This window comes from Pongo pygmaeus, chromosome 2 (assembly GCF_028885625.2).
Source record: "Pongo pygmaeus isolate AG05252 chromosome 2, NHGRI_mPonPyg2-v2.0_pri, whole genome shotgun sequence".
NCBI lineage: Eukaryota > Metazoa > Chordata > Mammalia > Primates > Hominidae > Pongo > Pongo pygmaeus.
The window spans coordinates 125435417-125460030 of record NC_085930.1 but is presented as its reverse complement, the minus strand read 5'-3'; the positions used below and the strand labels follow the sequence as shown (position 1 = coordinate 125460030).

The following is a 24614-nucleotide window of genomic DNA, read 5'->3' as shown; positions in this document are numbered from 1 at the left end:
GTGGTTAACTAATTTGCCTAGTAAATAAAGAGTGGTAGAGTTGTCTGGCTGAAAATTGAGTGTCCATAACCATTCATATACATTTCCTTGAACTTAAGACTTTATAATTTTAAATAGCCATTCTGTGTTTTCTATTTTTAAAATTTAATATTTTGTTTTTCTGCATTTTCTAGTTCAATATAACTAAGTTATGAAATAAAAAATTAAAAACAAAAGTTGAATGAAGCAAATATTGTACTCAGCATAGCTTTGCATTTGTCATTGTCTTTATAAACTAATTCTGGTCTACTTAGGTATGATTATATAGGGATCCCTTCAAAGGCTCTAGCATTCTTGTGAACACATTCACTTCCTCATTGTCATTTGCATCTTCTATATGTGGCAGGAGTTTTGAAAACCAGCAAAGTGTTGGAGAAAATGTAATGGAATCAATGAGAATCTGGTTTGAAAAGAATAAGCATTTTATGATCTATATTCTAAATTCTGTTAGCCTGGATAAAACGTATCAAATCTAAAATACCAAGACGTTTAAGTTAGATGCAATTGAAAATGAGTATCACTATTTAAGTAATAATGACATTTTCTTAGTGTTACTTTATCTTCTCAGTATTATCCACTATGAGACCCAATGTCCTAAGAAAAGCTGAAAACCTTATCTACCATTTAAAAGTAATCTTTTAATCCCCTTAACATTTTATAATAGACTGTCATAATGAATTTTCATAAGCTTTCCATTGATGTGATGCCACAAACTTTCCACTTTATACCAATCCATTGGTTGCAAGTTGGACAAAATCCTACGTGATTGAGTGACAGTAATTACTTTCTTCTTTCTGTCATCTCTCTCATACTTCATTATTTGCATTATTAATATTGTCTAGTTTTTCTGTTTCTTTTTAGAAATTTTCTAAAGTAACTTTATTTTGTGAGGAATAGTTTAATCTAGATAATATATTCTATAAACTTGTTTAGTTAGTTAAATGTAACTCCAATACATTGCATTATAGTGATTGTAAATGAGTAACTGAAAGGCACATTTGTGAAACCCTCTTAAGTTATGGCATCTCCCACCTTTTCAGCAGGAGACCTCACATATGACCAGCTTACATATGGTCTTAGTGAAGATTCCAGTGTCAATTTCATCTTAAGTATTAGTAAAGCCTATTTTTCTTACTTATTAAATAAAAGTAAATAGAATGTCCTGGAATGAACTTGTTATTGATAATCTCATTCTTTCTAGATCTGTACCCCAACTATTTTCCCTCAGCTCAGTTGTTCACACAGACTCTCAATACCTGCTTTAGACTTAGAATTTTCTGAATCTCTTTTGGTACAGGGAAAGACATCTGAAAGAAAGGAATACAGAGCCCAGAAATAGATTCATGTGCACATATGTGAATTAGGATAAAGAGCCATTTCGGACCAATTACTAAAAGATGAAGAATTAAATAAATATTATTTGGATCATTGGTTAACCACTTAGACAAAAAGTAGAGTCTTCCATCTTATTCATTCACAAACACAGAAAATATTCCAGATATTCCAGATGGCTTAATTTTTTCTTTTTTTTTTTTTTGTTTTTTTGACAGAGTCTCACTTTGTCACCCAGGCTGGAGTGCATGGTGCTATCCTGGCTCATTGCAACTTCTGCCTCTCTGGTTCAAGCGATTCTCCTGCCTCAGCCTCGTAAGTAGCTGGGATTACAGGCGCCTGCCAACACACCCGGCTAATTTTTGTATTTTTAGTAGAGGCTGGGTTTTGCTGTGTTGACCAGGCTGGTCTCAAACTCCTGGCCTCAAACGATTCACCAGCTTCGGCCCCACAAAGTGCTGGGATTATAGGCATGAGCAACCATGCCTGGCCTCTGTTTCCTCCCTTTCTCTCACCATCCTCATTCAGTGAATACCGTTAGGTGGCAGAGAAACTGGAAAACATATGGAAAAATCTAAATGAATATTGTAGAAAACACACTAGTGATAATTATGACAGATTTTGAGGTATAAATGCAAAATAGAACTATGATGCTGGAAAGAAATGAGATAAAGGCACAAAGGTCATCTGGATTAAAGCATTCTGTTATTCTGAAGAAGGTAGAGATATTGATTAATTTATACCTTGTTAAATTGTGTATTAAGAGTAGTATTAAGGGTAACTATTAAAGTAATAAAAATAACATAAACTTGTCAAAACCAGTATAGAGAAGAAAAATATTAATTTGTTTTAATACAAGTTAGGAAAGGAGAAAATAAGTAAAGAAATAGCATAATAAATAAAAGATGCACAAAAATGCAAGTATATCAGCGTCAAAATAAAGTAAATGAACTAAAATCACTGGTTAGCAGATCATATCTTAGATTTGATAAAAATGCAAATCCCAACTATGTATTGTTTACAGAAGGCAGAGACAAGGAAACCCATAATATTAGAAAGGGTAAAAGTAAAGGGATGGTAAAAGTTATAACTAGGACCAAGCCAATAAGAAACATAACTACTATCTTAATTGCTATGTTAATAGTGGACCAAATAGTTTCGTTCACTAATTAAGCTAGTAGATTGGCAAAGAACATTTTTAGGGATAAATTGCATCATTACATAAGATGAGGAAGAATTCACCAACAAGATATAGCAAATCTGAACATGTATATATTTAATAAGCAAAGAAACCTGACAAAATTACAGGGATAAATTGACAAATCCACAATTACTATGGAAGATTTTAACATAGCCTTTTAAGTATAATTAATATATCAACCATTTAGTATGGATAGAGAAAATTAACCCCACAATCATAAAATTTTATTTATAATCGTTGATACAAAGCTTGGTATGATGATTAAATGTACACCTTGCACCCAACAATTGAAAAATGTGCATCATTTTTTTGCACACATATAACATTCACAAGTATTGTTAAGTAGGGCCACAAAACAAAACAAATGCCAAAAAAATCAATATCACACAGATTATATTCTCTAACCAAAATACAAGTACATTAAAAATCAATAATCTCTTAAATACCCCTACCTTCTGAATTTTTTAAATTAACTAACTCTTGGGTAAAAGATGAATAGAAACCTTGTGTTTAAAACTAAATAATAAAGCAATACTGAGATAGGAATGTATAACCTTGAATGCTTGTATTAGAAAAGACTGCAAATGAATTAACTAAGCATCAACTCAAGAAGAGAAAAATAAGAGCAACAAAGAATGTCCAAAGAAAGTAAAAGGAAAGAAAGAATTAAGAAAAGTGCAGCTATTCATTAAATAGAATTCAAAAAAATGAAAGCACTCAAATTCTGGTTGTTTAATAAACTCTGACAAGATAAATGAAGAAAAAAAGAGAGGGCATAAACAAACTTCAAAATGAAAGAGATAAATATAATGAGAAATATAGTAGATATACTAAAATTCATAAAATTTATGTTAAAATTAGAAAATTCCTCCCTTAGGCAAACTTTCCCAAAATGGGGGAACATTTTTTACTTTATTTAATGAAGTGATTTTATAATCTTGATATGAAAACCAGACAAAGACAAAAGGAGAAATAAAATAATAGACAAATCTTATTTATACACACATGTAAAAATATTAATTATTAATAAAATACAGCAGTGTATATTAAAAACTTATGAGGCATAACCAGGTAGGGATTATCCAGAATACAAATATAGTTTATTATTCAAAAATTCGTGAATACAATGTGTACCCAATTAATATATTTTAAAAGAAAAACCATATATTTATCTCAGTATATGCGGAAAAGAATTTGGTGAAATTAAACACCACATTATGATTAATATCAACAAAAAAATCCTTTTGGTAAGCTGGTAATAGAAGGAAAACAACTTTCTGTAACCTTTTAATGGTCTCTACAAAAACCGTACTCCCAACATAACAGTCAAACATTCGAAGCATTCTCTTTAAAATTAGAAAAAAATATCTACTATCATGGCTTCTAGTCAATGTTATATCTGTCTTAGCCAGCATAGTAAGACAGCATATGAAGATTGGAACTAAACAAGCAAAAAAACCTGTTACACACACACACTTCATGTGAAGTGAAAGTCTAGCAAAGGGCAGGGACTCTGTGAGTAACACATAACCTGGTTCCAAAGTCTAACCTCAGTCACTTCTGCTTTACCGACTGGTGACCCAGAGAGTAGAGAAAAAATTTATTCACTTCAGTTGCAATCCACATTGTGGTTTTGCCCTTATGCATTTTCTCATCGATTAAAGAATTAAACACATTAAAACAAATATCATTAGTAAAAGTTTATAACTTCTGCTAGATTTGATTCTGTTTTTAGACTTTTTCACTCTTTCAACATGAAAAACAGTGTTACACTGAATGTTTTTGGTCTTGGTATGTATTGGTTGGTCTTTTTAAAATGTATTTTATTACATTTGCATGAGTGGGATTAATAGGTCAAAATTTTTGAACTATGGCTATTGAAATATATGGACAACTTTCTAAAGCAATTTGCAGTAGCCCTGGTAAGATATGTGACAAATATAAGTAAGTGAGCTTCTAAATATATGATTAACTTATAAATTAAAGGATTCTTTAAATGGTGCTTATACTTGGATAGTATGGTACATTAGTCTTTTTATTTTTAAGAAACAGACTTTGTATTGCAAAATAAGTTGCCAATAATTAGTTCTACTTGTATTTTATTTATATTTATTTAGTACTATATACATTGTTATTGAAGCCAGAATTTGGGGGCTTTGTTACACAATTCAAACTTTTTATATGTTTAAAATTTTTCTAACAAAAAAGCTCTGAGAAATTTAATTAATAATAAATAAAAGCTGAAACTATATGAGATTTAATTTTTAAAAATCTTGCATTTTTGTATGTTGAAATATTTTGCTGCATTTGATTTCCTGAGACAGAAGAAGAAAAGGATCATTTAGTCATGCTGTATATATACTCAAGAGGCAGTACAAACTAATGGGTAAGATCACAAACTTAGAATCAAACTGCCGACATTTAAATTCCAGCTCTACTGTGTACCAGTTCCAGGACCTGAGACAAATTGCTTTACATTTCTTAGCTTCAGTTTTGTCTGTAAAAATGAACATAATAAGGTTTTTGGGAAGACTATATGAGCCATGTGTATAAAGCACTTAGAATAATACCTGGTGCATAGTCAGCATTCAGTCAGGCTTAGCTGTTACCATGGGAAAATGTACTTGATGTATACCAGATGTGTGCTATATATTAGGTTAATAGAAATTATAGTCACCTCTACTCCCCTTTGGCTCCATCATATTTTTCTTACTTTTAATTTTGGTGCATTTTATGCTTAGAGTGATTGTTGTTTCTATTTTGTTCGTTTATTTCTGGGTAGGTGGAAACAACGTGTTCGACATATGTAGTCTTTGTAGGATAGAGAGGGGGTGGGCACAGAAGATAGCAAAGAGGAATTTCTCTGATTTTTGGTTTGAATTTTCTCTCCTGATACTCTTGAGTCCTCATTGTGTTATTTTCCTCTTTCTTATTTTCCAGATTAAATGCCTTAATGGATAAAGAAAAACTGGATGGTAAGATTGAATATTGTAACTATGCAGTGGATTCCTCAGTGGAAAACATGTATGTAAACAAAGTGTGGGTTCAATGTGAGAATGAAAATTGTTTGAAATGGAGATTGTTATCAAGTGAGGATACAGCCAAAGTTGATCATGATGAACCATGGTACTGCTTCATGAACACTGATTCAAGATATAATAACTGCTCAATTTCTGAAGAAGACTTCCCTGAAGAGTCTCAGCTTCATCAGTGTGGATTTAAGATTGTCTATTCACAGCTCCCTCTTGGAAGCCTGGTTTTGGTAAAATTACAGAAGTGGCCAAGGTAAGATTTGTGTAGTTTTATGACTTTTGAAGTGTAGTCTTGCCAGGTTTATGAATATTAAAAATCTTTTTGAAGACTCAACATTTTTCTTTTGTCTACTAGTTTCTTGATTTCTTATCATTGCTCTTTTCCATACTTCTTTGGATTTCTTTCTAGCTTTTTAAATGGGAAAGTTAGGTAACTGAATTCAAATCTTATTTTCTTCCCAATATAGGCAATTAAAGCTATAAATTTTTCTCCAAGTAGTGTTGTAGCTTCATCCTACAAATTTTGATATACTGTGTTTTATTATTCATTTTGAAATATTTACTGATTTTCTTTGTGATTTCCTTTTTGAAATCCGTTTTTTAGAATTGTGTCTTTAAATTACCAAATATTGGGGAATTTTAATGTGTCTTATTGCATTCTAATTTAAATCTGTTGTAATCAGTTCCACTGATTCTGATTGTATGGCCCACCATACCTTCTTGTGGCATATCTTATTAATGTTTCACGGTCATTTGAAAAGCATGTATTCTATAATTGTTGCCTAGATACCTAAAATATTTTTTTCTTTAGATTTATGTAGATTTATTATATTCCGATATTTCCCATTCTGGGTTGGTTTTCCGAAGTATGCAGTGTGCACTTTCAGTATATAACTTCAAGTCTTATTTTTAGCTAAGGTTTATTAAATTATAACCTATTATATTTGTTCTGTTGCATTGCTTTGATTTTCTTATTTTAGGATTTTGATATTACTTATGGTGGCTATTTCTCTATTTTTTGTATTACCTTTTCTTGAACTGTTTTTCTCTTTTCAATTTTTTAAAATTTAAATTTTTTTCTTTTTTTTCTGAGGGTATTATCAACTGTTCTTGTGTTTCTTCTGATTTAGACTTTTTTGTAAAAATTACAAAAAAATTTTGCATTAGTCACGTTTCTTCTCTTTTCAAATCTTTTTCTTTTAATTTTAATTTTAGGTTCAGGGATACATGTGCAGGTTTGTTGTATAGGTAAACTCGTTTCATGGGGTTTTGTTGTGAAGATTATTTCATCGCCCAGGTTTTTTTTTTTTAACTTTATTATTATTATACTTTAAGTTTTAGGGTACATGTGCACAACGTGCAGGTTTGTTACATGTGTATACATGTGCCATGTTGGTGTGCTGCACCCATTAACTCATCATTTAGCATTAGGTATATCTCCTAATGCTATCCCTCCCCCCTCCCCCAACCCTACAACAGTCCCCAGTGTGTGATGTTCCCCTTCCTGTGTCCATGTGTTCTCGTTGCTCAATTTCCACCTATGAGTGAGAACATGCGGTGTTTGGTTTTTTGTCCTTGCGATAGTTTACTGAGAATGATGGTTTCCAGCTTCACCCATATCCCTACAAAGGACATGAACTCATCATTTTTTATGGCTGCATAGTGTTCCATGGTGTATGTGTGCCACATTTTCTTAACCCAGTCTATCATTGTTGGACATTTGGGTTGGTTCCAAGTCTTTGCTATTGTGAATAGTGCCGCAATAAACATACATGTGCCTGTGTCTTTATAGCAGCATGATTTAGAGTCCTTTGGGTATATACCCAGTAATGAGATGGGTGGGTCAAATGGTATTTCTAGTTCTAGATCCCTGAGGAATCGCCACACCGACTTCCACAAGGGTTGAACTAGTTTACAGTCCCACCAACAGTGTCAAAGTGTTCCTATTTCTCCCCATCCTCTCCAGCACCTGTTGTTTCCTGACTTTTTAATGATCGCCATTCTAACTGCTGTGAGATGGTAGCTCATTGTGGTTTTGATTTGCATGCAAATCACAGCAGTTAGAATGGCGATCATTAAAAAGTCAGGAAACAACAGGTGCTGGAGAGGATGTGGAGAAATAGGAACACTTTTACACCGTTGCTGGGACTGTAAACTAGTTCAACCATTGTGGAAGTCAGTGTGGCGATTCCTCAGGGATCTAGAACTAGAAATACCATTTGACCCACCCATCTCATTACTGGGTATGTACCCAAAGGACTCTAAATCATGCTGCTATAAAGACACATGCACATGTATGTTTATTGCAGCACTATTCACAATAGCAAAGACTTGGAACCAACCCAAATGTCCAACAATGATAGACTGGGTTAAGAAAATGTGGCACACATACACCATAGAACACTATGCAGCCATAAAAAATGATGAATTCATGTCCTTTGTAGGGATATGGGTGAAGCTGGAAACCATCATTCTCAGTAAACTATCGCAAGGACAAAAAACCAAACATCGCATGTTCTCACTCACAGGTGGAAATTGAGCAACGAGAACACATGGACACAGGAAGGGGAACATCACACACTGGGGACTGTTGTGGGGTTGGGGGAGGGGGGAGGGATAGCATTAGGAGATATACCTAATGCTAAATGATGAGTTAATGGGTGCAGCACACCATCATGGCACATGTATACACATGTAACAAATCTGCACGTTGTGCACATGTACCCTAATACTTAAAGTATAATTAAAAAAAAAACAGCTGCTGGATTCACTGATTTTTTGAAGGGGTTTTTGTGTCTCTATTTCCTTCAGTTCTGCTCTGATCTTGGTTATTTCTTGCCTTCTGCTAGCTTTTGAATGTGTTTGCTCTTGCTTCTCTAGTTCTTTTAATTGTGATGTTAGGGTGTCAGTTTTAGATCTTTCCTGCTTTCTCTTGTGGGAATTTAGTGCTATAAATTTCCCTCTACCCACTGCTTTGAATGTGTCCCAGAGATTCTGGTATGCTGAGTCTTTGTTCTCTTTGGTTTCAAAGAACATCTTTATTTCTGCCTTCATTTCATTATGTAATCACCCAGGTATTAAGCCTGGTATCCCTTGGGTATTTTTCCTGATCCTCTCCCTCCTCCCACCTTCCACCCTCTAGTAGGCCCTGTGTCTTTTATTCCCTTCCACATGTCCATGTGTTCTCATCATCAAATATTTTTCTCTAATCACTTACTCACTTTTTTTTTTAGTTTTTAATTATAATTTATGTTGTTTTTTTTTTCATTACTTGTATTACTTTCTTAATTTCTATTATCTCAACTTGAACTTTCAGGTACAATTTTGATCTTTGTAAGGCCATGCCTCTGGGATAAGCTTTCACTTTTTGGTAGAGTTATTATTTATTTTTACCATAACAACTTTATATTAGATTCTACTATTTATCTTTTCTTCTTGAGTACTTTTATATGAAATGAGTTCTTATTTGTTCAGAAGGCAAGAGGGAGTAATAACTTTTTTTCAGTTCATTTTTTCTGTGTTCAGATTGGTTTATTCCTATTGCTCTCTTTTTAAGTTCACTGATTCTTTTCTCTGTTATATTCATGCTGTATTGAAAGTATCCATTGAGCTTTTCAAAATATTGTATTTTCAGTTCTAAAATGTTCATTTGGTTCTCTATATTTCCTATTTATTTACTAGACTTTATATTCTTTTCATTTTGGATCTTATTTAAACCTATTTAGCAGGCTGCTTTTGCTACTACATCAGCAGGATATGTGGGAGCACCTCTTTGTTACTCCTGCATGGGAGTAAGAGTCGAGGTTCCCCACTCAGACTCTATTGATTTCCAAGAGAGGGAAGGGTGCCTCAATTCCACCGGGCAGAGGTGAGAGTTCAAGCTCCCCACTCACAACTTTAGCTAGTAGGGGTAGGATGACGTTTTTATTGTTGCCAGGTGAACTTTATTGACACCATAGCGGGAGGGTCTTATTAACCTGGAAGGTGGTAAAAATCTCGGCTTCCTACTAAGCCTTTTCTGCCACCACCTGAGCAGGAAGGGTGCTCCATTATTGCTGGGTGATTTGCAGTCTAGGCTCACCATTGGCCTTTGGTATGGGGGTAAATGTGGAGGCCATATATTTTCCATGATGTTTTTCTGGGATAAAGCAGTTACTCTGTGTAAGTGTTCTGTCTTGCTAGGCTCCCCCTATTCTAGTCCTTTGGCTAAAAAGAGCAGGCTTCATTGGAGCTTTTTTTGTTTGTCTGGTTGCACTCACTGGTGTTTCTGGGTTGCTGACTTCTTCAGTACCCAGCTGAGGAATATAAAGTGCAAGAAACTCACTGCCATGTCATTTCTCAAGTCACAGGATCCCTAGCTAGTCTATCGTTTTCTCTTCAACTTTGAGAATCTTTTTACGTTTTTTTCATATATAACATGCAGATTTTTTGATAGAGGGAGAAATACAAAGAAATGAATCTGCTTCATCTTGTTGAGAACCATATGTTGGAGAATAGTTTTTGTGTGTGTGTGTGTGTTTTTTTTTTAGCTTTTTTTCCCCTAATTCAAAGTTCCAGAGCCCTTATTTTATTGTTTTCTCAAAGTATCAAAAATATGACCTGTGTTCTTTAATTTCCTAGGTTTTTCTCTCTCCCATGTTTATTTTTAAATTTTTAACACTTTACATTTTTATTTATTTTAATTAATTGACTTTATCTTTTAGAGTGGTTTTAGGTTTGCAGAAAAATTGAGTGGAAAGTATGGAGAGTTTCCATATGTCCCCTTCTCCCTCTGACACCCACAGCTGCCCCACCATCAATATCCCACACTGGTGTGGTACATTTGTTATAATCTATGAAACAGCATTTACTCATCATTATCAATGAATTCCATAGTTTACATTAGGATTCATTCTTTGTGAATGAATATTCACAGAATATATATTCTGTGAATTTTGACAAATGTATAATGACATGTGTCCACCATTACATATATACAGAATAGTTGTATTGGCCTAAAAATCCTCTGTGTTTCTCCTATTTACCCTTCCATCCCTCCAAACTCTTGGTGACCATTTATCTTTTTACCATCTTCATAGTATTGTCTTTTCTAGAATGCCATATAGTTGGGATTGTATAGTATTTAGCCTTTTCAGACTATCTTTTATTTAGTAATATGCATTTACGTCTCTTCCATGTCCTTTTATGGCTTGATTACTCATGTATTTTTGCTGCTGAATAATAGTCCATTGTCTATACGTAGGACAACTTATCTATCCATTCGCCTACTGAAGGATATCTTGGTTACTTCCAAGTTTTGGCAATTATGAATAAAGCTTCTATACACATCCATGTGCAGCCTTCTATGTGGACCTGTTTTCAGTTCCTTTGGGTAAATACCAAGGACTGCAATTGCTGGACAGTATGCTATGAGTATATGTGTTTTCTTTTTTTTTTTAAGAAAATGCTAAACTGTCTTCCAAAGTGACTGTATTATTTTGCATTCCCAACAGTGTTGCTTCACCTCCCTGCCAGCATTTGGTGTTACCTGAATTTTGAATTCTAATAGGTGTGTAGTGGTATTTCATTGTTTTAATTTGTATTTTCCTAAGGACATATGCTTTTGAGTATCTTTTTACATGCTTATTTGCCATCTTGTATATCTTCTTTGGTAGGGTATCTGTTCAGATTTTTTGCCCATTTTAAAATCTGGTTATTTATTTTTTTATTGTAAAGTTTGAAGAGTTCTTTGTATATTTTGGATATCACTGTCTTATCAGATATATGTTTTGCAGATATTTTCTCCCACTCTGTGGCTTGTCATCTTATTCTTTTGACAGTGACTTTGCAGAGCAGGTTTTTTTTATTTTAATGAACTCTGCTTTATCATTTTTTTCTGTCATGGTTGGTGCCTTTGATGTTATATCCCCACTTTTATTTGTATCTTCTTTTTCCTTTGTTTCTTATTGATCCTGTCCTCTTCAGTTTAGATTTTGTTCCCAGCAGTTTCTCATCCTGTGAGCTATTTTTTTTTTTTTTTTTTTGAAACAGAGTCTCACTCTGTCGCCCAGGCTGGAGTGCAGTGGTGCGATCTAGGCTCACTGAAAGCTCTGCTCCCGGGTTCACGTCATTCTCCTGTCTCAGCCTTCCGAGTAGCTGGGACTACAGGCACCTGCCACCACGCCCGGCTAATTTTTTGTATTTTTAGTAGAGACGGGGTTTCACCGTGTTAGCCAGGATGGTCTCGATCTCCTGACCTCATGATCCTCCCACCTCAGCCTCCCAAAGTGCTGGGATTACAGGCTTGAGCCACTGCGCCTGGCCCCTGTGAGCTTTTATCCTGCAATGGATCTTGGTTGGTTGCTTCATAGGGCCCACACTTTTCCAACACTTTCAGATTTTGTTGCAATCCACCTCACAGTTTTGGCTGCTGTTCTTAGTTCAACTTGCTGCACTTTCCAGTAAATGCTTCTTGCAAGTTTGAAGTCCTCATTCCTCCTCCTCCCAACCTCCTTCCTCTCAAATAGATGCTAATGTTATATGGATCATATAATTTTTAGTAGTTTGTGCCCATTTGCTCCTATTTTGGTGTTCATGTGGGTACCTTACCACTTAGTTTCATCATAGGTGTTGTGCGTCAGGTTTGATTTTGGTATTATAGTTGCCCTACCTGTATTTATGGGGAAATTTCAGGATATTCTAAAACTATACCACCATTGCTGCTATCTTTCCAGAATTCCTTACTATTTTACATTGCATTTTTCAACCTAACATTCTTAAAGCTGTATATTCTGGCTCACTACCTTGTTTTCATTCATGTTCAACTATTCTCCATGAAGAAAATAGGATGTTGGCTTTCATAGAGAGACTATGGTGGTCTTATTCCAACACACACACACACACACACACACACACACACACACACACACACACACAGCCTTTAAATCAATATCTAGATGTATGTTCTTGCTCTATCACTTATGATTATGGGCTGAATTATGTTCTCTCAAAATACATATGTTGAAGTCTAACCCTCAGTACCTCAGAATGTGACCATATTTGCAGATATGATTCTTAAAGAGGTAATTAGGTGAAAATGAGACCAAAAGTAAGATGGGCCCTAATCCAATGTGACTGGCCTCCTTATAAGAAGAGGAGATTAGAACACAGACATGCACAGAAGAAAGACCATGTGAGGACATAGCAAGAAGGTGGACATCTATAAGCCAAGGAGAGGGGCCTCAGAAGAAACCAAACATAGCAACATATTGATCTTATATGTTAATCCCCCACAACTATGAAAAAATAAATCTCTATTGTTTAAGCCACCCAGTCTGTGGTATTTTGTTATGGTAGCCCTAGCAAACCAATGTGCTTACTATCTTTGCACGTATGGCAAATCAGGAAAAATGTGGCCTTTGTTACTGAGGGCTTTTCTAAAGATCAAATGTGATAATGTTGTTTAAAAATTATATTGTTAATTGGCTTCCATGTAATAATTAGGAGGGACATCAAGAGGAAATAGATATATAAGAAAAAGTATTTTAAAAGACATGAATATAAACACTTATTTTATGAGAACTTATGAAGGTATTTGTAGTCCCACATAATTTTTTTATCTCTAATTAACATTTTGGAAGCACAGTATTTGTATTCTCTAATGAAAATTCTGAAGTTTTAATTCTAACTCAAAAAATTGATTTTTTTTGTCACTATGTCTGAAATGCTGTGTTAGAAATTTGATTGAAAATTTTCTTTTGCAGTGTTGTGCTAGTCGCTGAGGCTTAAGACTTAAAAATGAAACATGTTTTACCCCAGTACCTCAATTATCTCTAATCTATGATTAGGGACATCAAAATGCCCAAAAAATAAGCTGTATCTACCTTCTTATTTACTGGAGAGTAGAATGCATCTGGCTAATTTGTCACATATATTCCTCTTTATAAACTAAGTTGAGCACACACTTAAAATACAGATTAAGAAACTCAAATCTACTTGTATTGCTTATTCAGTAGCACAAATATATAGAAAGATAATAACAGGATAAATTACCGTAGAAAAATATAAAGATAGCATTAACCTACTAGAAACAAATATTAGTTCTTAATTAAGCAATGCCATAGATGTTGAAGTTCCAAGTGGAAAGATTAGCTGCTGGCCCCAGAGATACCTAGTGGTGTAGCATTATCTGTGTCAATTCTCTTTAGCCCATGGCCTTACATGTAGCTTCTAAGGCTCAGAAACTCAATCTTGTCAACATATCAGAGTTATTCTTTCTCAGAAAAGTTGACTCTCTATAATAAGGCTAACTAGAGACTGATACAGAATCTAGAACTGCTTTATATCTATATAATAAAAACAAATAATTGTTAAGAGAATAGCACTTTCTTTTCCTATGTGCAGACTCCAGGAATAATCAAATTATAACAGTTATATCTACTTCTACATTCTGGCACAGCATATATTTATGTACTTATAAAAATATACATGTAGGCCAGGTGCTGTGGCTAACGCCTGTAATCCCAGCACTTTGGGAGGCCAAGGCAGGAGGATCACCTGAGGTTGGGAGTTCGAGACCAGCCTGACCAACATGCAGAAACCCTGTCTCTACTAAAATTTCAAAATTAGCTGGGCATGGTGGCACCTGCCTGTAATCCCAGCAACTCTGGAGGCTGAGGCAGGAGAATTGCTTGAATCTGAGAGGCAGAGGTTGCAGTGAGCCAAGATAGCCCTATTGCACTCCTGCCTGGGCAACAAGAGCAAAACTCTGTCTCAAAAAAAAATTACATTTTTATATATATGTATATATAGCATTTTGCCTTTGCGTTATACCTTTATGTACTTGAAGATGGAAACATCTGTATGTACCAGAAAGATAAAACTCTCCACAATGTTTAAGCAGCCTTGTTTTTTTAAAAATTGATCATACACTATTGTATTTGGCTAGAAAGAGTCTGGACTCTTTAGAGAAAAAAAATGGTGCATATCTCACTTAATTCAGGAAGATACATTGTCAAGCAGAAACTAGGCTCTGTTACGGTAACTACTTCAGCAATATTTACACAGATATTTGACAAAGCTCTGTCATAAATATGAAAATTAGTTTATAGAAAATATATTTGCATTATATTGTAGTCCAGTTTGGTAATAAAATATGGCTTTAAGTTAACAAAGCAATCAAGTGATACTTTTTAGACACAGTATATAAATTGATAAATTGAGATTTCTACTAGATCCTTTTAGTATTATAAAGTATTAATTGATTACTTTTCATTTGCATTATTTTGCATATGAATTAATATACTAATAATGTTGTGTCTGAAAGGAAAACTTCCCTTTTCCATCAGCCCCTGCAATTAGGTACAGTCCAGAGATTTCTTGGCAAATATAATATTTAGTCATGATTCCAACTCATCCATTTTGTTTCCAACAGTTTAGGGAAAAGCCCCAAGTAAAGTTTGGTCTCCACTTATACATCCAAACCACTATTTAAACATGAAGTCACGTATTTCTAATTGGCTACGTGGCAACTGAAACCATGATTAAACTTCAGCTTCTATGGGGGCAATAATTAGCTTGTTAAAGATCATTTCTACTGGATAACAAATATGTAAGACATGAGTTTCTTCCTGATACATTTGCATTCCCTTGAGCTTACTTGTCCTGCCAAAATTTGCCCTTTCCTCTGATGGATTTCAATGACTGGTATCTATTTGATTTTGTTGCATTTGTGCATTTTACTTCTCACCACCCACAGATTCTAAAATTGATCATATACTTTTCTTGTAATTCTGATAACTTACCATTGGGTTGCCCACTCCTCTGCCTTTCCATCATTAAATCTCCTGATAATGCTTCAGAATTTCTCATCCGAGTAAAAGGAAAAATAGAGAAATGGAGGTGCACAATGCATTATCATGGTTGACAGTGTCTGAACTCAGAATGAGGTCAGCATAAGAGCAAAAAGTGGATGTCAGCTTTCTTCAAACACCTCAAGTCTGAAAAGATGATGAATGTAGGAGATGAGGAGAAGTAATCATGTTTTCTACATCTATTGTCTCTGCTCAGCTTTTCCTTTAGTTTAGCACATTCATTTTTAACTGTGACATACAGACTAAGAGTCAGACAATTTCCCTCTGCCTCATGAAGAAATACTGAAGTGCCCCATTTATTTGGCCATGTGACAATATCTTCCGCAATTTGTCTTTAGATTGGCATGCAAGATTTTCTATAATTTAATATGTTTAAATATGAACAGAAGCTTTCTCTTTCATTAGCATCGAATTCTTTTTGAGAGTCATCTCTTGTTTTTATTTATATTTATAAAGTAATAACTTAAAATGAATACTCTTGGTCCCAATAGAGATGTGATTTATCAAAGACTATCAAAATAGCCATTCATGTTATACATAATAACTGCAAAATACTTCCCACCTTTATGACTTAAGTGTGAGAAATCTTGAGACTATTTTATGCTGAATGGAGTAGGTGCTACTTTTAATTTGATATTGCTTGACAATAATCCTTTTAGAAATTTTAAATCACCAACTATTAAATATAAACCCCTTACATTTTACAGTTTTAACACTGTAATGTAACCATTATGGATTGGTTGCTTTTAAAATAGATGTTAATTAGGTTGAAAGACCCATTGTTTCTAAATTTCTGTTAAGTTGGGGTCTCCATTGCTGCTGCCATGGAGTCTCCATTTCTGCTTCTTAGTGAGGTCTTCTTTCTAGTGGGTTCCTTCAGAAATGTGAATTTCCAATGTAAGTTTACAAGGTAAACTCCACTGAAGTTTGCTCTTAAGGACAGCCTAATAACAGTCACCAAACAATGAGATACTGTGGTGTGAACCTGATAATAACCAGAGAGTCTTCTTCATTGAGGTCGTGAGGCTACAATTGACTTTCTGTTATCACTTAGAGTTCTTTTAACATATTAGGCTTCTTTGGGTTCCAGATAGTTGGAAACAATGTGTAATGCTCTAGACCTTCTTCTTCTAAAACCTATGACTGCCAGGTAGTCCTCTACCTGTGCTTTCCCTAACTCAGAGGCACAAGAGCCATAGGACTCTGCTCAGCCTCTAGGGAGCAACTGAACATCTACTTCATTCTCACATTCCACCATCTCTGTTGACTCTGCACCCATGTCACCACATACTGGCAGTAGAGTTGGGACTCATCAACTTCCTAGAATCTGGATTTTTATGTCACTAATACCAGGCATGAAATATTTTTATTAGTTTACATTGTTTTGTTAATTATGATCAGTAATGACATGATTTGGCTCTGTAACCCACCTGAATCTCATCTTGAGTTGTAATCCGAACTGTAATCTCCACGTGTTGGGGGCAGGACCTTGTGGGAGGTAATTAGAACATGGGAGCAATTCCGCCATGCTGTTCTCATGATACTGAGTGAGATCTCATGAGATCCAATGGTTTTATAAGGGACTTTTCCCCCTTCACTTGGCACTATTCTCACTTCTCTCTCCTGCTGCCATATGAAGAAGTATGTGTTTGCTTCCCCTTTTGTCATCATTGTAAGTTTCCTGAGGCCTCCCCAACCATGTGGAACTGGGGAGTCAATTTAACCTCTTTCCTTTATAAATTACCCAGTCTTGGGTATTTCTTCATAGCAGCATGAGAACAGACTAATACAGGAAATTGGTACCACACAGAGTGTGGTGCTGCTATAAGGATACCAAAAAATGCGGAAGCAACTTTGAAACTGGGTAGCAGGCTGAGATTGGAATAGTTTGGAGGGCTTGATACAAGACAGGAAGATGTGGGAAAGTTTGGAACTTCCTAGAGACTTGTTGAATGACTTTGACCAAAATGCTGATAGTGATATGGACAATGAAGTCCAGGCTGAGGTGGTCTCAGATGAAAACAAGGAACTTCTTGGGAACTGGAATAAAGGTGACTCTTACTATGCCTTAGTAAAAAGACTGGCAGCATTTTACCCTTGCCCTAGAGATTCTGTGGAACTTTGAACTTGAGAGAGATGATTTAGGGTATCTGGTGGAAGAAATTTTAAGCAGCAATGTGATCAAGAAGTGACTTGGGTGCTCTAAAAAGCATTCAGTTTTATGTATTGATTCACAAAGATATGGTTTGGAATTGGAATTTATGTTTAAAAGGGAAGTAGAGCATAAAAGTTCGGAAAATTAGCAGCCTGATGATGTGATAGAAAAGAAAAACCCATTTTCTGAGAAGAAATTCAAGCCAGCTGCAGAAATTTGCATAGTAACAAGAAGCCAAATGTTAATCACCAAGACAATGGGGAAAATGTCTCCAGGGCATATCAGAGGTCTTCATGGTAGCCCTTCCCTTCACAGACCCAGAGGCCTAGGAGGAAATAATGGTTTCATGGGCCGGGCCCAGTGCCTTGCTGCTTTGTGTAGTCGTGGGACTTGGTGCCCTGTGTCCCAGCCATGGCTAAAAGGGGTCAAATGCAGCTCAGACTATTGCTTCAAAGTGTACAAGCCCCAAGCCTTGGCAGCTTACACATGGTGTTGGGCCTGCAGGTACATAAAAATAAAGAATTGAAGTTTCAGAACCTCCACCTAGATTTCAGAGGATGTATGAAAATGCCTGGATGTCCAGGCAGAAGTTTCATGGAGACTCATGGAGAACCTCTGCTAGGAGAGTGCAGAAGGGAAATGTGGGGTTGGAGCCCCCACACAGAGTCCCCACTGAGGCACTGCCTAGTGGAGCTGTGAGAAGAGGGCCACCTTCTTCCAGACCCAAGAATGGTAGATCCACTGACAGCTTGCACCGTGCAACTGGAAAAGCCATAGACACTCAATGCCAGCCTGTTAAAGCAACTGGGAGGGGGACTGTACCCTGCACAGCCCCAGGGTGGAGCTGCCCAAGGCTGTGGGAGCCCACCTTTTGCATCAGCGTGACCTGGATGTGAGACATGGAGTCAAAGGAGATAATTTCAAAGCTTTATGATTTGGCTGCCCCACTGGATTTTGGACTTGCATGGGGCCTGAGGCCACTTTGTTTTGGCCAATTTCTTATTTGGAATGGGTGTATTTACCCAATGCCTGTACTCACATTATATCTAAGAATTAACTAACTTGCTTTTGATTTTACAGGCTTATAGACAGAAGGGACTTGCCTTGTCTCAGATGAGACTTTGGACTTGGAATTTTGGGTTAATGCTGGAATGAGTTAAGACTTTGGAGGACTGTTAGAAGGGCATGATTGTGTTTTGTAATGTGAGGACACGAGATTTGTGAGGGGCCAGTGTCAGAATGATATGGTTTGGCTCTGTGTCCCAACCCAAATCTCATCTTGAATTGTAATCTGAATTGTAATTTCCACAGGTTGGGAGTGGGACCTTGTGGGAGGTGATTAGATCATGGGGCAGTTCCCCTATGCTCTTCTCATGATAGTGAGTTCTCATCAGATTTGTTGGTTTTATAAGGAGCTTTCCTCCCTTCACTCAGCACTTCTTTCACTTCTCTCTCCTGCTGCCATGTGAAGAAGGACATGTTTGCTACCCCTTCTGCCATGATTGTAAGTTTCCTAAGGCCTCCCCAGGCATGTGGAACTGTAAGTTAATTAAATTTCTTTCCTTTATAAATTACCCAGTCTCAGGCAGTTCTTTATAGCAGCATGAGAATGAACTAATACAAGTAATAACTTTTTTTATTTGGTTATGAGTTGCATAGTTTTATTTTATAACTTTGATATCAATAAATAATTTAACAGATTAATAACCTACAGTCCTCAAATTCAAGAAATTTATGGATATTTTATTTTTGTGATTTCAGATTCTTTGCAGCATGATTTGTATACTTTCTTTAGATTTTAAAATTATCTAAATAATTTAGTTTACAAATAATTACCTTAATGAAGCAAATATGTCTTTGTATCATTTTTTCTCCTCTCAGTTGTACCAAATGTCTTACATATATATGATTGTATTTGTTTGCTAGGGCTTCCATAACAAAATGTCACAGACTGGTTGGCTTAAACAACAGAAATTTATTTTCTCAGTTCTGGAGGCTAGAAATCCTGAGATTAAAGTGTCTGCAGGATTAATTTTTTTTGAGACCCTCTTCTTGGCTTGCAGATGGCTATTTTCTTGCTGTGTCCTAACATGGTCTTCCTTCTGTGCATGTCTGTCTTCACTTCTTCTCCTTATAAGGAGACCAGTCATATTGGATTAGGGCCCACCCTAATGAACTCATTTTAATGTCACTACTTTTTTAAGGCTCTCTGTTCAAATATGACCACATCTGAAGCTAGGACTTCAACATACAAATTTGAGGGTGTGGGGAGGACAAAATTCAGCCCATAATGATGTCACTTTACAATTTTTTAATTTGACAAAAACCAAAAATGTGTAAAGTATGTTTGTTTGAACTTTATAACAACATAGTCAGGAACCAGTTACTGTGAGGTCTAGATACCTGCTTGGTGCCTGTATTAGTTTGTTCTCACACTGCTAATAAAGACATACTTGAGACTGGGTAATTTATAAAGAAAAGAGGTTTAATTGACTCACAGGTCAGCATGGCTGGAGAGGCCTCCAGGAACTTACAGTCATGGCGGAAGGGGAAGCAAACACATCCTTCTTCACATGGTGGCAGCAAGGAGAAGTGCTGAGCAAAGAGGGAAAAGCCCCTTATAAAAGCATCAGATCTCATGAGAACTCACTCACTATCACAAGAACAGCAGCATTGGGGTAACCACCCTCATGACTCAATTACCTCCCACCAGGTCCCTCCTGCAACATGTGGGGATTATGGGAATTACAATTCAAGATGAGATTTGGGTGGGGACACAAAGCCTAACCATATCAGTGCGTCTTGTCTGGTTTATGGCAAAACCAGAGAAAAATGGTCAAGAGACTTGAGCATGTGTTGGTCTTTGCTGTACCAGTAGGAAATGTTGGAAAAATCTAAGCATTCTGTGTCTCAGATCACTGAACTATATATAACATGTGGGGGCATACAAAAGGTATAGGGCTACAGGATTTGGGATTATGAACATCATTGTCTAACTGGGACTTTACAGTGCTGCAAAGTGAAGTAACACTTGACAGCTGTACAGATTTTTGAATGGTTTGGTATATTAGATATGCATATTTTATATCTTGGTCTGTAAAACTCCATCATATTTCTACTGTACATTCCTTAATCATAGCTTACTGACCTTATTTGCTGCCTTCCCTTCCTGCTTTATTCTCTGAACAGTAGGTCAGAGTATAGAATGATTGGTTAATTTTTTAACACTTAGTTGATATATAAGTGCAATTTTGCCATGGATAGTTTTAGCGTAATAATTTACATTGTGCTATTTAAATACAAGATGATAATTTTGATTTTAGAGTTGTAGTTTTTAAAATAAAAAGTCAATTTTTTGATACATTAATACTAAGTATTTAAGAAATTGTAGACTTGATATATATGTAAGATAAATAAAATATCTAGCTATAGTTACAATGTATTATCTGAATAAAAAAATAGACATTACTGAGACAAACTCATCTGTATCTTTTTCAGTTTTATTTCACTGAAAGCCCATCATCATTCTATCCTTGGTCTTGATACAGTAGCAATCCTTATTGATCAAACATCAGATAAGAAAGGCCTTTTGTTATTTTAGTAACTTTACTCTTTTGACTATGGTATAAGATAATCCTCATCAAATTGCTTTTATCATAGAGCTGGAGAAAACCTTCAGAGGTCATATGGTTGCCCCACTTCAATAAGCAAAGCATATTCTTACACACACACACACACACACACACACACACACAAACACACATACCCCCTACACTATACACCACACATACTTTGGTACTCTTTATCAAATGGTTGTGTAGGCTCTTAACCAGCAAGGAAATGTAATTTATGAGGCTGAATATTCCATCTTTGGGCTAATTATTCTTAAGTCCTTTTATTTTTTTCCTTTCTTGAGTTGAATATAGCCTCCCTGTGGTTTCCCTCCCTTTGGTACTGATCCCACTTCTGAGCCATCCATGACTGTGACCTAGTCTAGTGTAAAACATTTGGGTTTTGGCATTAGAAAGTCCTTTTTCAAACCATGTTTTCACCTTTTATTAACAGTCTTCTTAAGAAAGTTACAGAATAGCTCCAAGACTCAGTTTTCATTTAAATAAAGAAAATAGGCTGGGTGTGGTGGCTCATGCCTGTAATCCCAGCACTTTGGGAGGCCGAGGCGGGCGGATCACTTGAGGTCAGGAGTTCGAGACCAGCCTGACCAACATGATGAAACCCCGTCTCTACTAATTAGCCAGGCATGGTGGCAGGCGCCTGTAATCCCAGTTACTTGGGAGATGGAGGCTGGAGAATCACTTGAACCCAGGAGACGGAGGCTGCAGTGAGCCGAGATCGCACTATTGGACTCCAGCCTGGGTGACAGAGCGAGACTCCCTCTAAAAAAAAAAAAAAAAAAAAAAAACACTTACTTCATCACTTCATCAGGTTGGTGGGAGGATCAAATTGATAATCAAAGCCTCAAAGGAGTGCTGGGAACACTGACATCATTAACTTGCCTCAGTAAGTTGCCTCTTCCAATTCCACCCCAGTTTTTTTTTTTTGACCACTTTTAAATATCTGTGATATTCCTCCTCAGTTTCTCTTATAATACCCTTGAATCAATTTTCATTTTACTGTTTAAAATTACAGAAATTATTTTTAAAATATTGAGCAAATATATTACTTAAAAATTCTAATTTTCTTAGCGCTAAATTTGTTTTTATTTACATTCACAATCAGGAATTTTTACAGTGATTATGTTCTCGTAAATTTTTAGTTTATTTCAAACTTCCTTTTAAACAGAACATGACAAACCAAATAAAATGAATAACTTCTTAGGTGTGGGTTTTCTCACTTCAGAGGTTTTTCAGGACTATTCTCTAATTTCTGTTTTTGCTTATCAGAGGTGTTAATGACAGGAGCCCTCTGCTGCATATTATGAAATAGAAAAACCAAATACAACAAAAAAAAGTAGAATAGAATGGGTAAAAGTGGGAAATGAAGACCAAAGAGAAAAATGAAACATATCAAGAAATTTGTAGACGTTTATGTCATGAAAGAACATATCTCTAAATGTTTGTTTTTAATAAAGAATAAATTTTATTTTCAATGTTGAAGATTTTTTAACAATGTGGTCACCTGGCAATGCAGCAGATGGAGGAAGGAGACAGGATGGAACTGCAGAGCTCTATTTCTGCTTTTCCCACAGTAGTTTGACTCTACAGCATTATCAAAGCCTGAGCTACCAGGATTCCTTTGGCAGACCTGGCTCAGGAAATACCAGCTCTCTCCCACTCCATCAGAAGCCATGCTTAGTGGGTTAACATTTTGCTAATTAATCATTTGATTGTTTAGAGTTAATTCAGCTCTACATGAATTTGAGGAATCTTTTTTTTTCTCTTATCTTTTTTATCATCAGTGCCTAAATATCTCTTATTGTCCCTGGAGATCATTCTTTTGCTTTATAATTCTTTCCTCATGTCTTATCTATATCTTAAACTTGTGACCATTTCAAAGCTTTCTATAACTATAAAATACAATTTATTACTTGTATAAAACAAATATCCTACCTTTGAAAGATACAAGTAGGAATATATGTTTTGTGAAAAGTCATTAAAATTCAAAGGAGGAAGTTAATATGTGATTGATAGATGTGTTGATGTCTGCCTTTTTAAAAGCATCAAAATAATTACAAATATTTTCTTTTGAAAGTTGGCCAGGAATACTTTGCCCTGACCGTTTTAAAGGGAAATATGTAACTTATGACCCGGATGGAAATGTTGAAGAGTATCACATAGAATTCCTGGGCGATCCCCATTCAAGATCATGGATAAAGGCAACATTCGTTGGACATTATAGTATCACATTAAAGGTAGGTACAGTAACATCAAAACTTTATTCTTATTGCACTTATTTTTAGTTATGGTAATTTTTATCTTTGATCATAAAATATATATAATTATTTGCTTTTAGATTGATATAATGTATGCTGTTTATTTAATTCAAATATGTGTATTTTTAGTGTTTTTCTCAAAGAAAGTATGGATATAAAATAGTTGCGAGAGTTTTAAATTTTATTTTTCTTTCTGTCTTTTTTTTTTTTTTTTTTTTTTGGAGACAGAGTCTCGCTCTGTCGCCCAGGCTGGAGTGCAATGGCGCCATCTCGGCTCACTGCAAGCTCCGCCTCCCGGGTTCACGCCATTCTCCTGCCTCAGACTCCCGGGTAGCTTGGACTACAGGTGCCCGCCACCATACACGGCTAATTTTTTTGTGTTTTTAGTAGAGACGGGGTTTCACCTCGGCAGGATGGTCTTGAGCTCCTGACCTTGTGATCAGCCTGCCTCGGCCTCCCAAAGTGCTGGGATTAGAGGCGTGAGCCACTGCACCTGGCCTTAAATTTTATTTTTCTAATGGTAATATAATAAAAATCAACTGAAGACTTTATGTGGTTGCCTTTTGAAACAATTTTAAGACTATCATTTGGTAATTTTTAAATTCTCTTAAGAAGAGGAGACTCTATGTTATAGCCATAGCTCACAGGAAAAATTAATTATGGATTGCAACCGGTTTTTCAATTTCAAATGGACTATTTCATTTATACTAACTCCTTCAGTATCTTTTGGACTCTTTTTAAACTTTAAATCTCATATTACAATTAATAGATAGACTATTAGGTTAGTGTAAAAGTAACTGCGATTTTGCCATTACTTTTTCACCAACCTAATAGTTTCTCAAATTTATGAGAATAGGTAAACTGGACCTATTTCCACATATTTGGTTTAATAAGTATAAATCAATTAAATGATCTGTGTTTATATTCTAATATTGAAACTTTTCATCTGCAAATCATGCTTTCATTAAAACTTGATAAAAAGTAGATGTCAGAAATGTGGATACCTTTTACTCAATTTGAATATTTTCTGTTTTTTTCTTTTTTTTTTTTTTTGTGATGGCCAGCCTTGAATTACTGGGCTCAGGTGATCCTCTTGCCTCAGCCTCCCAAGTAG

At 35.6% G+C, this 24614-nt stretch overlaps 1 protein-coding gene across 3 annotated transcripts in view; it reads left to right on the top strand.

Moving 5' to 3' along the window:
- Window positions 1-24614, top strand: part of ZCWPW2 (zinc finger CW-type and PWWP domain containing 2) — a 177843-nt gene that overhangs the window by 63387 nt on the left and 89842 nt on the right. For 2 of the 3 annotated variants that reach the window (XM_054480127.2, XM_054480128.2), the window contains exons 2-3: window positions 5513-5857; window positions 23320-23479. In XM_054480127.2, the coding sequence (XP_054336102.1) occupies window positions 5513-5857; window positions 23320-23479 (505 nt within the window). Of the gene's footprint in view, window positions 1-1589; window positions 1687-5512; window positions 5858-23319; window positions 23480-24614 lie in introns of all 3 variants that reach the window. The other variant, XM_054480129.2, reaches the window with a different exon arrangement.